The 15866-nt window shown below is 32.3% G+C and overlaps 1 protein-coding gene across 24 annotated transcripts in view; it reads right to left on the reverse strand.

The window, feature by feature from the left end:
• Window positions 1–203: 203 nt before the first annotated feature.
• Dlg1 (discs large MAGUK scaffold protein 1) overlaps window positions 204–15866 on the reverse strand; it is a 256035-nt gene continuing 240372 nt past the window's right edge. For all 24 annotated transcript variants that reach the window (XM_078044002.1, XM_021720635.3, XM_040270432.2 and 21 more), the window contains 3 exons: window positions 11698–11807; window positions 6737–6828; window positions 204–2061 (listed from right to left, as the gene is read on the reverse strand). In XM_078044002.1, the coding sequence (XP_077900128.1) occupies window positions 1955–2061; window positions 6737–6828; window positions 11698–11807 (309 nt within the window). In that variant the 3' untranslated portion in view covers window positions 204–1954. The remainder of the gene's footprint in view (window positions 2062–6736; window positions 6829–11697; window positions 11808–15866) is intronic.

The following is a 15866-nucleotide window of genomic DNA, read 5'->3' on the forward strand; positions in this document are numbered from 1 at the left end:
TGACTTTTGAAGCTTTGAGATTTTATAATTCTCTTCTAAAATGTTTATATTTGCTAACAATCTACTACATTTAGTGTTGACAGCTATAATTTATTATATAATGGCTCTTGAATTCAGGATGTAAATGATGAAATGACCCAAATTGTTCCAAGAAAATGTTGGCCTATAAATTTTTTCTTTCAAAATTCAAGACACATTTAACATACAGATTTTACAATAAAGTTTATTAGCTGTTCTCCTCTTTCTCATAAATGGAATGGATAATGTTGCTAATTCTTTACAAACCAGTACTCATTTAAGAAATTTTAATGAGGAGGTTGTCAAAAACCACATATTTTAATAAACAACTCCAAAGAGCAATGGGAAGCCAAATGATATTATTAATAAAAAGGACCAGAGAAACTGATTTCTGAAGTAATTTCTACCTTTCACTAAAATATCTTTAAAATTGCTCACCATGATGATCTGGGCAACTCTAGTACAGAGCAGCTACATAGGATGAAAGGTGTCTGAGGGGAAAACTCACACATAAATAGGGTTTTTGCCTGTTTTCTTATCATAAAAGGAGAACTTGGAGGAAAGGCAGAAGACCAAAATCAAACCCAATGACAAAAAAAATGACAAAACAAAAACAAAAACAAACACCCCCCTTCCCCCCCCATCCCCGTAACCTTTTGAAAAGTTCTATAGAAGAGGAGAACATGCTCATACTTTTAATTGCAATCTAATTTCCCTAGAGGCTTCTCCTCACAACCACTGTACTCCTGTTTTCAGTTCACATGATTAAGAAAGATAAGTTTGATCAATTTATATTTAATTTAAAAACCAAACAAAAAGTTAGGAGTAGGTGGCAAAAGAAAAATATATTTTAAATATATATATATATATATGTTTGTGTGTGTGCAACTATGTAAAGAAAATAATTCCCATAGTTACAGTTTAGTTAAAGAAAGTTTTATATATATTTATATATATACTTTATTATAACAAAATAGGCAGTTATTGTGGGTAAAATATTCATTAAAATCTGACCCCTAAGAATACATTTAGAGTTTTTAGACTACGAATTGGACTCCTTTTCCATTGCCCATAATAATTACTACATCTCCACTGTAATGTCTTGTCTGCATTTACATCTATGACATTTTCTCAACCTTCTGTACTGTAAAAGGTGAGCTCCCCTAGCACCTAAACATGGCCTTAAATCAGAAAATGTGATGATCATTATGTATGAACAATTTTTGTAAGAAACTAAACAGTGTTTGCACAAGTAGATTAAAAACATTTGAACATTGTTATTCCTAGCAAAGGTACTGGGGAAAAAAGAAAACCTCAAACAATAAAAGACTTAAAAGACTCTTATGTAAAATGAATATCCCTTGTGAAATTATGAAAGTCAATTCGGACATTAATTTTAAAATAAAAAAAACATTTTTCTTATTTATCTATAATGAAGTAATTACTTTGATAACAGAAGTCAATTGAGAAAAGGACTTGAGAGGTAATAACATTGGCCAAACCATGCTACTAAAGTTAAGCGTGCACAGTTGCTCAAAGTCTACTAAATCATTGATTAAAACCACTTTTCTTTCATTTGTATTGAAATTTGAAAAGAATGTATATAAAGCTTTTCTGCAAATGTCTTAAAGTTTCTTTCCCTTAAACATTAAGGAATTTTACCACACTTTCTGCGTCTCCCCAAACCCTTAATAGCTGGTCAGCCATCCATTTTTAATTTGGAAAAATGGCTACAAACCGATAGTGACATGGAATAATACAGATGTTGCAATGTGAAGGAGACATCAGATGTCAAAAATAAGCATGACTGCAGACCATGATGAGTGGATATGATTAAACATGAAAGGAGAACTGAAGACAGACTCCAGAAGGAAAGGGCTAAGAAATGTCAAAGAATATGAGATTGTGGAAAAGAGAAATAGGGAAACATGAATCTTCATAATTTTTCTTTTGCTGGAACCCAGATGTAAGGACCAGACTGTTCTTCTATGATCTGTTTCACTTGGTTGTAAATGTCTTCCAGCGTATCTCCCTGTACAATAGCTGTAATAATAGAAAGAAAATTAGAAATCATTAATTATCTATCTTTGCCATTACAATTATTGGTCAAACAGCATAATCTTAGAAGTAGTTAATCATCTGGGAAGTCACCATTTATGTGTTGTTTGCTTAGTAACAACTACTCACTTGTTTAATTTTACTATTTGCATAGCAGATGTTATATTTTTAAAACTGAAAAAAAATTAAATTCACTGATTTTCTTCTTTTATTATTTGAGCATGTGTTAGCATTACTCAATTACTCCCTCCTTCATTCAGTGTTGCTGAACTGAACCAACCCAGGGTCTTGCACATGTTAGACTGGTCTTCTACCACTGAACTGTGTACCCAGCCCTTAGCTTTATTCTTTTATAATAAGTTATATATTTCCTTAACTTTTCTGATTTCTTCATAAATTTACACAGAAAAAAGGAGAATGGATACAGTACCATAGAGAGCAAGCATAGCCACTTTTTAATTTTTTGTTATTTTGGGGGAGGGGCCATTAGGAAAAAAGGGATGATTATAGATTGATATTTCTTCCTCTAGAATGCTAGTATGTCAGGCATTAGACTGGGTGTTACCGGTTAGAGACTAAAGAAGAATTCAAAATCATAAGTCAAATAAGTTATTTATTATACTATGAAAATATGCTCAGTGTTTCTGTAAGATCATCATAGGTGTAGATTCCCACAGACTCAAAAACCTAGAATAAAATACAAAATGGAGATTTTAAGTAAAATTGTCTATTTGGTGACAGATTATGTACATTATGAGAAGGTGTGGTGTGTAGGGAGGACTTATATGTATTTAACAATGCTTGAGTAATCAAAAGTTTTCATAGTATCAGTTTTACCACAATTCATATTTGCGCTAAAAATAGACATTCCTTTATTTTATTTTTTTGCAGTGGGGAGATTAAACCCAGGGCTTCCTTGCACATTCTAGTCAAGCACTATGCCCCTGAGCTATTTATTTCCCCAGACCCCTAAAGACAGACATTCCTTAACATCCCTGGAAATAGTTTATTTGGCAAAACACTTGGTTCACTAGTTTGACTTCTGTTTTATTCCAATAGCACAGCACAGAATCTCACAGTATAGGTTGACAACAGCATACAATGACTTATTTTAGAAGAACTAGCTTGGGAAACAAAGGAATTGCTTGCTTTTTAAAATCCATTAATGGAATGGTTATAAATTAGGATTCTCCTTGAAAAGAAACTGGGAAAGCATAAGGCTACAGAACCTTAACTATGTGATTAAAAATAACATCACCAGTAATGGTACAAACTGACATCATAAACCTTGTATGATGCACAGAGGGTACTTCTTTGCACTTCTTTGATATCCCTGCTCCCAATACATAACCTAGATCTAAAATGAGATTTGACAAAAGAACTGACCTTTACTCTTTAATGTCATATGAATAAAAGTAAAGATTGAGGAACCATTCCAGATTAAAGTAGATTATAGATGTAACTTAATGCAACAAGTAGTCCTAGATTGGATTCAGTAAGAGAAAAAACATTTTCCCCCCATTATGCTCTACAGACATCAGTAGAATAATTCACAATATACAAATGGAATCTGTAATTAGAGAAGATACATCTATGTTAAATTTCTTGATTTTGATTAATAGTATAATTATTACATAAGAAAATGTCCTTGATTTTTAGAAAATTCACAAAATAGTTATCTTTTATTAAGAAATAAAGGATATCTATTTGTAACTTATTCTCAATGTTTTAGAGAAAGTTATAAATGAGGTAAAAGTTAGCATTCAAAAAATGTAGATGAAGGGCATAAGAAACTTTCCTGTGCAATTCTTGTGAATTCTCTTCTAAAATTATTTAAAAAAAAGAAAAAGAAAAAAGAGTACAGGGCTTTTAATACCATAATGCTTAATGGTGCTTATATAAACACTAAATATAGGCTGATCATTATTTCAAATAAATAAACAACAACAAAATCCAGGAACTGTGGTGTGAGCCTGTAGTCCCAGCTACTCAGGAGGCTAATGCAAAAGGATTAAAAGTTCAAGTTCAAAATAACTTGAACATAGGAGTTGAGGGCCAGCCTTGGCAACATACATAGCTTGTCTCTCTCTCTCTTTTAATATTTATTTTTTAGTTTTAGGTGGTTTTTTACATTTATGTGGTGCTGAGGATTGAACCCAGTACCTCATGCATGCTAGGCGAGCAGTCTACTACTGAGCTATAACCCCAGCCCTAGCTTGTCTCTTAAAACAAAACAGAACAAACAACAAAAAACTGTCCAAAGATAGTAAGGAATAATTTAAAGGACTAACTGGAGAGATAAGATTAGTACTGAATTGTATCCACTATTTTCTTTTTAAATAAATATATTTTAAAATGGATCAAAGGCCACTAATCTTTGGGAAGGTATCAGGAATACACAACAGGGAAAGGCTATTGTCTCAATAATAAGTGATGCTGGAAAACTTGATGATTTTTTTTTTTTGAGAGAGAGAGAGAGAGAGAGAGAGAGGGAATTTTTTTAATATTTATTTTTTAGTTTTCGGCGGACACAACATCTTTGTTGGTATGTGGTGCTGAGGATCGAAACTGGGCCGCGCATGCCAGGCAAGCTGGCTACCGCTTGAGCCACATCCCCAGCCCCAAACTTGATGATTTTATGCAAAAGAATGAAACTGGATCCTATTTTATATCATTTCCAAAAATTAACATAAAATGGATTAAAGATTTAGATGTAAGATCTAAAACCATACAACTTCTATAGGAAACAAGGGAAAAACTCTTTGACACTGGTCTTGGCAATAATTTTTTGAATATGACATCAAAAGCATAGGCCACAAAATAAAAAATAACCAAGTGGGACTATATCAACCAAAAAAGTTTTTGTATAGTAAAGGAAACAATCAACAAAATGAAAAGACAACCTAAGGATGGGGAGAATGTTTGCAAACAAATTATTTGATAAGGATGTAAGAAACTCAAATAGTTCAACAAAAAAACCCAAAGAATCCATTTAAGAAGTGAACAAAGAACTGAGAAAACATTTTTCAAAAGGAGACATAGATACCAATGAAAAGGTGCTCAACATCACTAATCATCAGGGAAATGCAAATTAAAGCCATAAAGAGATATCACCACATGCCTTAAGAAGGCCATTATCAAAAGATAAGAGAGCCAGGTGTGGTGGCTGGCACATGCCTGTAATCCCATCAACTCAGGAGGCTGAGGCAGGAGGATCACAAGTTCAAAGCTAGGCTTAGCAATTTAGCAAGGCCCTAAGTAACTTAGCAGAACCCTGTCTCAAAAAATAAAAAGGGCTGAGAATGTGGCTCAGTGGTTATGTGCCCCTGGGTTTAATCCTTAGAATAACAACAAAAACAACAAAAGAGATAAAAAAAGAATGTGGGGAAGATGCTGTTGATGGAAGTGTAGGTTAGTACAGCCATTATGGAAAACAATATAAAGGTTACTTAAAAAGTAAAAAAATAAAAATACCATAGTGTTATGGTTTCAATGTCCTTTTGAAAACTCATATTGAAATTTAGTTGCCAATTTAACAGAAGGGCCTTTTAGAAGTGATTAGGTTATGAGAGCTCTTCCCTTAAGGAAGGATTAAAACTGTTATTGTGGGAGTGGATTAGTTATCATGAGTGGGTTTAAGTTTAGCCCCATTCTCCATAGTCGAATGTATGCTTATTTGCCCTTCTGCCATGTTATGGCACAAGAAGAAGGCCCTCATCAGTTGTAGCTCCTTGATTCTGGAATTCTCAGAATAGAAAACTGTAAGCCAAATAAACTTCTACTTTTTTATAATTTACCCAGCCTGTGGTATCCTGTTACAGCAGCAGAAAACAGACACACATGATCTTGCAATATCATTTCTGGGTAGACATCCAGAGGAAATGCAATCAGTATGTTTAAGAGATACCTGCACTTTTTTGTTCACTGCAGCATTATTCACAATAGCTAAGATTTGGAAATAGCCTAAGTGTGTATCAATGAATGAATGGATGGATAAAGAAAATACAGCACATATACCCAATGGAATATTATTCAGCAAACAAAAAGGAGATCCTATCATTTGCAACATGAGTCAATCTGGAGGACATTAAGCTAAATGAAACAAGCCAGTCACTTATATATGGAATCTAAAAAAGTTGAACTCACAGAGGCAGAGAGTAGCATGGTAGTTGCCAGAGACTAATGTGTAGGGGAAATGGGGAGATATGGGTCAAAGGATATATGCCTTTGTTCTAAAAATAAAAAGTTTTGGGGATCTAAAGTATAGCAAAGTGGTTACAATTTAATGGAGTGATTTTAAGTGACCTTACCACACACAATGTGTGGTGACAGATGTGTTTTCCTCTGATAAAGTATGAATGATTCCTGTATATGTTGTCCTTATCAACAACCAAAGAAATATAAAATTGCAGGAGTCCCCATTCTACTGCCTCATCTAGATGAATTTTCCACAAGACAAAACCAGAGACCTTAAGGGTCTATTCTGAAAATGATAGTACTAGTTATTACTGATATTTGTAGTTCAATATTCATTTGAATGGGTTACTTCATATGGATTCAAAGCAAAATATATTAAATAAACAAATCTTATGAAATAATCTGGAAAATTTGATTATTTGATGGTATCAATATAAAGGTTACTGTCACACATGGCTCCAACCTGTGAAATGTTCAGTAAATTCCTGCTCCAGTTTCATGGCTCTCTCAAATGTTTTTCTGGCTTGTTCTTCTGTTAGACGCTTATTCATTTCCCTATGCAAATAAATTTTGAAATTGGTAATTATTATATTATAATGCCTTTTGAAAAAAGAAGACACAAATTAAAAAAATCATGTTAAGTTCAGCTCTGTTGAAAATACATGTGTCAGATTATACTGTTTTATACTTAGAATGCCAAAATGGTTACAATACATTCTGCATTGCCTCAAAGAAGCCAAAAAAAAAAAAAAAAATCAAAAAACAAAACAAAACAAACAAAAAACCCAAGCATTAATCTATGACAGTTTTGACTTTGTAAAAAGTTTATATTAAAATGTGATTTACAGATCTATCTGCAAATTTAAAGGGGGCATACGAACACACTAAACACCATTATGATGGCAATCAGAAAACACAATAAAAAAATCAGAAGGCAATCAGAAAATACAGTCTGAGGGAAAACTGCAGAAGAAATGACCTGGTTCCTCTCCCAATTAATTACAGTGGTGAGAGAGAGGGAGAAAGAGGAGGGAAAATCTATAGACGAAAAAACTAATTGTCACAAATATAATTTATTTGGGACTTGGTTAAATAAACAAATTGAAAAAATAAAATTTATGAAATAATTATAAAAATTTGATGATATAAAATAAGCAATTATCTTCTGGGTATATACTAAAATATATGGATAAAATGATAAAATGTCTGGTTTTTGTTTCAAAACAATCTGGAGTGGAGGGGCAAGAAGATGGGGGACAGATAAAACAAGACTGATTATAAACTGATAAATTATGTTGTAGCTGGATGACGGGTATACAGGAATTTTCTCTTGTGAGGGAAAGTTTTCACTATTTCACCATTTACTATTATGTTTTCCTTGGTATTTTCTATAGTTACTGTCTAGTGCTCTTTCATCTTACAGTATTCTCTTGAACATTTCTTGTAGATAGGTCTAGCTATGGATGTCTTCAGCTTTTGTTTATTTTCGAAATGTCTTAATTTCTCCCTCATTTTGAATGACAGATTTGCCAGTTATAGGATTCTTACTTGACAGTTTTTTTTTCTTCAGTGCTTTTAACATATCAATCCATTATCTTTTGACTGCCAAAGTTTTGGAAGAGAATTCTGCTGATAATGTAATTACTGGGAATCCCTTGTGATGAACTACTTCTCTCTCGTCACTTTTAAGAAACTTTGTCTTTCAACAGATTGATTACAATGTGCCTTGGGGAAGGTCTCTGAGATTATAAAGCTTAAGAGTTTATTGAATTTCTTTGGTATTTATATTCATGTCTTGTATGAATTTTGAGAAGGTTCTGGCTATTATTTCTTCAAATAATCATTCTGCTCCTTTCTCTCTTGTCCTTTTGGGTCCACATGATGGAGACCTACAGTCCCCTTAGGCTCTGTTCACTTTTCTTCAATGTTTTTTCTTTCTGTTCCTGAGACCGATAATTTCTATTGTCCTATCTCTAAGTTTTGAATTTTTCTTCTGAATGCTCAATGTTCCTTTGAATCTTTCTAGTGAATTTTTTATTTCAGTTATTGTTATCTTTAGCTCCAGAACTGTTTTTTGCTTTTTTTTTTTTTTTTAGGTTTGCTCTCTACTGATATTTCCATTTTGCTCATATAGTGTTTTTTTTTTGAACAAGCCATACTGTCTGGTTTCTTATTTATTTATTTATTTATTTTGGGGTACTGTGGATTTAACCCAGAAGCACTTTATCACTGAGCTACATCCTCAGACCTTTTTATTTTGAGCCAGGGTCTTGCTAAGTTGCTGTGGCTGGCTTTGAAATTACGATCCTCTTATCTCAGGTACCCAAATCGCAGGGATTATGGGGATTCCACCATGTCCAGCACCCCTGATTAATTTTTAAATGTTAAACCAGCCCTGCATTCCAGGAATAGACCCTACTTGTTACATTTTCCTTACTTGAAAAAATTGTTAGATTCAATTTGCTTGTATCTTTTTTTTAATATTTATTTTTCAGTTTTCTGTGGACACAACATCTTTATTTTATTTTATGTGGTACTGAGGATTGAGCCCAGTGCCCTGCGCATGCCAGGGGAGCACGTTACCTCTTGAGCCACATCCCCAGCCCAATTTGCTTGTATCTTGATAAGAAATTTTGCATCTATATGTATCACTATGACTAGCTCATCATCTTCCTTTCCTGTAAAGTTCAGATCAGGTATCAAATTAATGGCAATAAGTTAGTTGAAAAATTTGTGTGAGATCTGCATTTCTTCTTGGCTTTTGGAAAAATTCAACATGTCCTCTTAGCCTGGCATTTTATTTGTGGAAACATTTTTTTTTGTCACAAATTCAAAATCTTTTTTTTGGAGACTATTTAGAATTTCTTAACATTTTTCTGAAACATAACTTTCAAACATGGAAGAGCAATATAATAGATATATGGCATGATGAATTTTCACAAACCTACATATACCTGTATGCTTAATTCTTAAATCAAAATACAGAACATTCCCAGTATCCCAGAATAAAGTGTGCTCACTCCAGCATCCACACTACCCTTAAAGGGCAACTTTCATAGTCAACATTTAAACTTGGAGTAATAGATTATATGTACTTTTAGGTCTGGGATTTTTAAAAAAATTCATATTGTTTATGAGCCTCTTCCATACTTTTGTGTGTAGGTAAAGACTGTTCATTTTCATTACTGGATGATGTGATTCTCTCAACAATCAAATACATATCTTTGGTTAACACATGGAGATTTCTGTTGAGTATATATCTGGGAATGAGAGAGACATAAGTTCAGCTTATGTTCAAACTTATAAAACACTCATCATTGTAAATGTACTCCTTACACATGTAACATTGTAACGAATGCCAGGTGTCTTTTTCATTTTAGATATTAGGGTATGTAGGTAGTATTATATAACATTATGGTTTTAACTTGGATTTCCATGGTTGGTTCAGTACTCTTTTTTTTGTTGATTATATGGAGATCCTCTTTTGTGAGGATATCCAGGTCCATTTTTCATCTGGCAAACTTTTAAATGGCTACTAAACGTGTAGTAGTATTCTCTCTTTCATCTCTCTCATTCATGATATTGATATTGATATGCCTTTATTTTCTTTTCTTGATCATTCTTAATGGTTTATTGTATTCCAAAGAAAACATGTTTGGCATTATTTATCCTCTCTAATATATGTAGGTTTTCTATTTCATTAATTTCTAATCTTTCTAATTTCTAATCTTTCTTCTTTAACTGAAATTTTTCTAATTTCTGAAGAGTTTAAATTTATACCTAGTCATGGTGGTACATGTCTGTAATCCCAGTGACTGGGGAGGCTGAGGAAGGAGAAAATCAAGTTTTAATATCAAGTTTGAGAGATCATGTCTCAAAAAACAAAGAAAAAAAAGGGATGGGGATATTACTCAGTGGTAGAGCGCCCTTAGGTTCAATTCCTAGTACCACAAAAGAGTTCAGATTTTAGCATTTTCCCTCTAATATTTGATTTTTAAAAAATCTTTTTAGTTGTCAACAGACTTTATTTATTTATATGTGGTGCTGAGAATCAAACCCAGTGCTTCACACATGTTAGGCAAGCACTCTACCTGAGCCACAACACCAGCCCAATTTTCAACATTTTTAATATTTAAGGCTTTGTAATGTTCTTTCAGCCCTTCAGCAAGGCCATAACAACCTTCAAATTTATTTATTGGGCAACTTCACTACTATTTAGTTCAAAACATGTATTAATTTATTCTGATTTCTTCTTTAGCTCATTCTGAAGTATAATGCTTCGTTTCTAAATATATGAGGATTGTCTGATCATCTTTTTATTACTGATTTCTCATTTAATTTCATTATCAGCAGATATTTGTTTTCAATCACTTAAAATCTGTGATCCAGGAGATAATTAGTTTGGGTAATTGTTCCCCATGTACTTGAAATCAACGGATATTTTGTAGATGTTGAATACAGTGTTTAATGTACATCAGAAAGTTTTAAATGTTTTTGCAGTGCTGACAATTGAACCAGGACCCTGTGCATGCTAGGCAAGTACTCTACCACTGAGCCACATTCTCCAGCCCTGCCAGAAAGATTTAAATTTGTGTTATTCTATAACCTAATTTATTAATATTTTTTAAGTGACTGTTTCATGACAGATGTGATAAGTTCTTTCAATATTTTGCAGTTATAGTTTGTTCCCCCACACAGGGGAATAAACTGTCAAATTGTGCTTCATCTATTTTGAATTGTCATTAAGTGCAAAAGGTATAAATATATTTTCCTGGTGGAATAAATCTTTTATTTTTATTAAATGTTTATTAAACTTTATCTCTAGTAATAATTCATTTCTTAAAATATGCTTTGACAGCAATATAAATCCAGCCAACTTTTGGTTAATGTTTGCATGGTGTATCATTTTATTTTTCTACCTTTCTAGAACCTAAAATTCAAGGTGTTTTTTATAAAGGTGACTTACGTTCATTTTTTCCTTATCCAATCAGACAAATTTTGCATTTTAGAAAATTTCATCTACCATTTAGTATGGAAATGAACTGATATCAGACAAACAATAGGGATTATTGAAATATTGGGGTTCATTTATACCATCTTAACTTTCTCTGTTCTTTTGCCTCAAATGCTCTGTTTTTATTTGCCCTTTCTTAATTTTTGTTTAGATTCTATTTTTTTAAACACATTCTTTTTTTACAATTCTATATCTGTTACCTTCTACTTTAGTATTATTAAAGATGATAACAGTGAAGATTAATATCACAGTGCTTATTTAATCTTCAAAACACCTTATGAAGTGAGTATATATACTATTATTGTCCCAATTTTATAGACAGAGAAATTGAGATGCAGGGAAGGTAAATAAATTACTCAATAGTGACTAGATTTGTATTTAGAGGCTATACTTTAGATATTTATACTTACATGATATTGTCCATGGATTTGGGCTTAATAAAAATGGATATTGGGTAAAGTTGTGCAATCTGTAATCTTTTTATAGCATTTCCAGACACATCAAGTATACAGTGTTTTCCCTAAAATAGAAAAAAAAAAAATCTATTTTAAAGAGTTCATGTCAATAAATGATAATTTCAACTTAGGCACATTAAAAAATTTAATATTGTGAAATACTTCAAACATATAGAAAAGTAATAGACATAATGTACCCATTATATTTTCAATGAATATTAACATTTTATGATTGCTTAAAAATTTAAAAATCTTGACATTGAAATATTAACATTTTATCATTTTTGCTTTATTTTCTCTGTATATGTACATAACAGTTTGAGAGTAAATTATAGACATAGTGCTCTTTATCCCATATTTCCTATAAATAGTGGCATCTCTTACATATATATCATAGTGTATTTCTACTTCACTGTCTAATATCCCTTTACTGGATAAGGGGGAAAAAATTCCTGGTTTAGGATCCAATCCAGGATTACATATTGCATTTAGTTGTACTATCTCCTTAGTCTCCATCAGTCTGACATAGTTCCTTAGTCTTTATCTTCTTGACTTTGGTATTTTTGAAGAGTATAGAACATTTAATTTCATAGAGTATGCCTCAATATGGGTCACAGCCTATTCCTCACTATCAGATGGAGGTCACAGGTTTTTTTGGTAGGAGTACTTGAAGTATGATGTTGTGTCTCTCTCAGTCCATCATATCAGGGAGGCACATGATATCTATTTGTTCCACTACTAGTGATCATCATTTTATCATTTTTTAAAGGATTTATCTGTCAGTTTTCTCTACTGTAAAATGATTTTGCCTTTGAAACTGGTATGTATTTTGAGGGAAGATATTTTAGGGTATGTAAGAACCCTGTTTCTCATAAAATTTTCACTCATTAATTTTAGCATGCCTGATGATTCTGGCCTGAAATCATGGTATTTTTCAAGACTTCCTAATTTCATTAGGAATAGTAGACATCCTAATGCAAGGCAAAGCTTTCCCTTCCATCCTTTTATTTATTCATGTATTTGTTTATGCCATTATAGATTGCTGAATTCTTATTTTATCCTATGTGTTATAGTCAGTTTTTACCATCATTTGTATCAGTGTTCAAATATTAACATAGTTCTTACAATCAAAATTATACAAAAATGTATACTCAAGAGAATGTCATACTTCCAATCTCTTCTACCACATTCTCCTTTCCCCATCCTTTCCCTCTTTGTAGTTAATAAATCTTATTGGGTTCTGACTTGTCCTTCCTGTGTTTTCATACAACTGAGTAAATGTATGTATGCTCTCATATTTTCCTTTTTTGGGTATCATGATATGCATATTTCATCTTTTTGGCATGTTGAATATCAGTTCACAGATACCCTCTTTATTATTATTATTATTTTCAGAAAACTCTATTATATGGATATGAAGTTGATTATTCAATCATTCTTTTAAATCTGGGATTTAGATGGTTTCTGTATTTTAATTATAAACAATGCTGCAATGAAAACTCTTTTGCAGATGTATTTTCATATTGCTAGGTGTGTTTCTGGGATAAATTACTAGAAGTGCTGTGGTTTTGCCAGGGATTGCCAAATTCCCCTCCAAAAGGTTGTATTACTCTGCATTTCCAATAGTAATGAAAGTCTGTTTCTTTTCAGATTCACTAAGAAAACATGTTTTCATATACCCCTGCTATTGGATAGGTGAATAATGGAATTTAGTGTAGTTTTAATTTATATTTCTTTAATAATGATTAAGATTGGGTATCATTTCATATGTTTAAAGGCCATTTTTATATCTTATTTTTGTAGAGTAGTCACCACTTATTGCAGAAGATATATTCCAAAACTCCTAGTAGATGCCTGAAATCATGGACAGTATTAAACCCTATATATTCTGTCTTTTCCTGTATGTACATCCATAATTGAATGCCTTTTGCATCTTAACTAAGCACTTACCATGCACAGTAGCCATAACTTTTATAGTTTGTGGGATGACAGCAAAGACTAGAAAGAATTTCTTTTTCCTTTTGCACAAGTATATGGATAGATTATGTTCTCACCATACAGATGTTAGCAACCACAGCATAAGATATTTTTTTTTAAGTTCAGAACTTTTACTTCAAGAACATTACAGCTTACCTTTGGCATATACTAATTGCCAGCGTAAGTACTTTTTGTTCTGGGGCCATTAAGCAAAATAAGGGTTAATTTTTTGGGGGTGGTGGTGATGCTAGGGATCTAACACAGGGTCTCATACAGGTTAGGCTAACAGTGTACCACTGAGCCAGATTCCCAGCCCCACAAATAAGGGTTACTGAATATAAGCACTGTGATACCACAACAGCTGATCTATAACCTAGATGGCTATTAAGTGACTATCAGGTAGATGGTGTAAACAGTGTGAATATAATGGAAAAGAGATGATTTAGGTTCAGGGTAAGATAGTGTGAGTTCCATCACGCTATTCAGAATGGTGCCCAATCTAAACTTTTGAACTATTTATTTTTAGAATCTTCTATTTAATATTTTTGGATCTAAGTTGACTACAGATAACTGAAACTAGACAGTACAACTAAGAAAAAGTGGGGGTCTACTGTATTCATGTATTTTTTCTTGCATGTTTTCTGACCTTGTTAATGGTGTTTTCCAAAAGCTTTTGAAAATGCTTTTAGGACATGAAAAAGTTAAAAAAAAATTTTTAAGTGGTCAAATCCATCACTTAAAATGTTTGATCTTTTATTACATCAAATTTTGCAGGGGGAGGGGATACTAGGGATTGAACCTAGGGGCACTTAACCACTGAGCCATATACACAGCCCTTTTTTGTATTTTATTTAGACAGGCCCCTTTTTAAAATTTATTTTATTTAGACAGGCTTCACTAAGTTGCTGAGTCTGGCTTTAAACTCACGATTCTTCCACCTCAATCTCTGAGCTGCCAGGATTACCAGCATGTGCCACGGTGCCCACCTAGCTATTATATCTAATTTTGATTCATGCCTAAAAGAAAACCAACAACAAAAAAACCAACTTTCCTCTGACCAGGCTGTGTTTTCTGTTCTCAACTATAGTACAGCTAATTTTCATGTACAGGGTGAGGTATGGATCTATAATTTTAATGTTTTTTTTCCAGGTGTCTCATCACCATTTATTAAAAAGCCCATTATTAAAAGCCTCAGTGATTCCAGAAGACACCTTTATCAGATATTGTGTTTCTATATGCACTTGTCTTTGCTGGGCTGTTTTTTTTTTTTTCCCTGTTCTATTGTTCTGTTTGTCTATGCATGTGTCAGATTATTATTTTAATTAAAAAGGTGGGATAAAATTCTTTAGCATCTAGTAGGGCTAGAATTTTTGTAGCTTTCCTTTTTGTCCTGGCTTCGAATATGAACTTTAATTTGACTTCTCTAGCCCCATAAAAAAGGTGATAGGTATTTTTATTGTGTTTATATATAAATTTACTTTGGTTTTTCCAATTGTTAAAGTCTCATTTTGTGTCTTCCAGGAATATTTTATGTGTTTTCTCATACAATGTCTGCATATTTCTTAGGTTTACTAAGTATTTTATATACTATTTCTCATAGTATAAATGGGCTTTTATCATATTTTCTAATTGGTTATTGCTCATGTATCTGAAGGCTACTAACTTCTACATATTAATTTTATTAATTGATGGTTATTGTACTACTTTTATTTTATAATAATGTTTAATTTTTATAATGGCTTTATTATTTGTTTTACAAAGTAAATTTTACATTTTGTATGGTTTTCCAGGTATACTATACTATCTGAAAATAGTTATATAGCTTTTCTAATTTTTATGCTTCTAATTGGTTTCTCTAACAGCAATGACTCAATACCTCAAGCATGATATTGAGTACTAGTGAAGATACTGGTCATTCTTGTCTTCTCATCATATTGGAAATGCCTTATCTTCTGTTAACCCATTTTGTCCCATTGTTTCACATATCACATTTGTTCAACATCCTATTGAAAAGATGACTTATATACATATGTAAAGGATACTATAATATTCCAGTGTCCTATTTGTAGAACAACCTGTATTTTTGTTATTAATAATAATAAAAAATAAAAGATGCTCTAGACTATGATTTTCAACTTATTTTAATG

The sequence above is a fragment of the Ictidomys tridecemlineatus genome, chromosome 3, assembly GCF_052094955.1.
Source record: "Ictidomys tridecemlineatus isolate mIctTri1 chromosome 3, mIctTri1.hap1, whole genome shotgun sequence".
In the NCBI taxonomy this organism is placed as follows: domain Eukaryota; kingdom Metazoa; phylum Chordata; class Mammalia; order Rodentia; family Sciuridae; genus Ictidomys; species Ictidomys tridecemlineatus.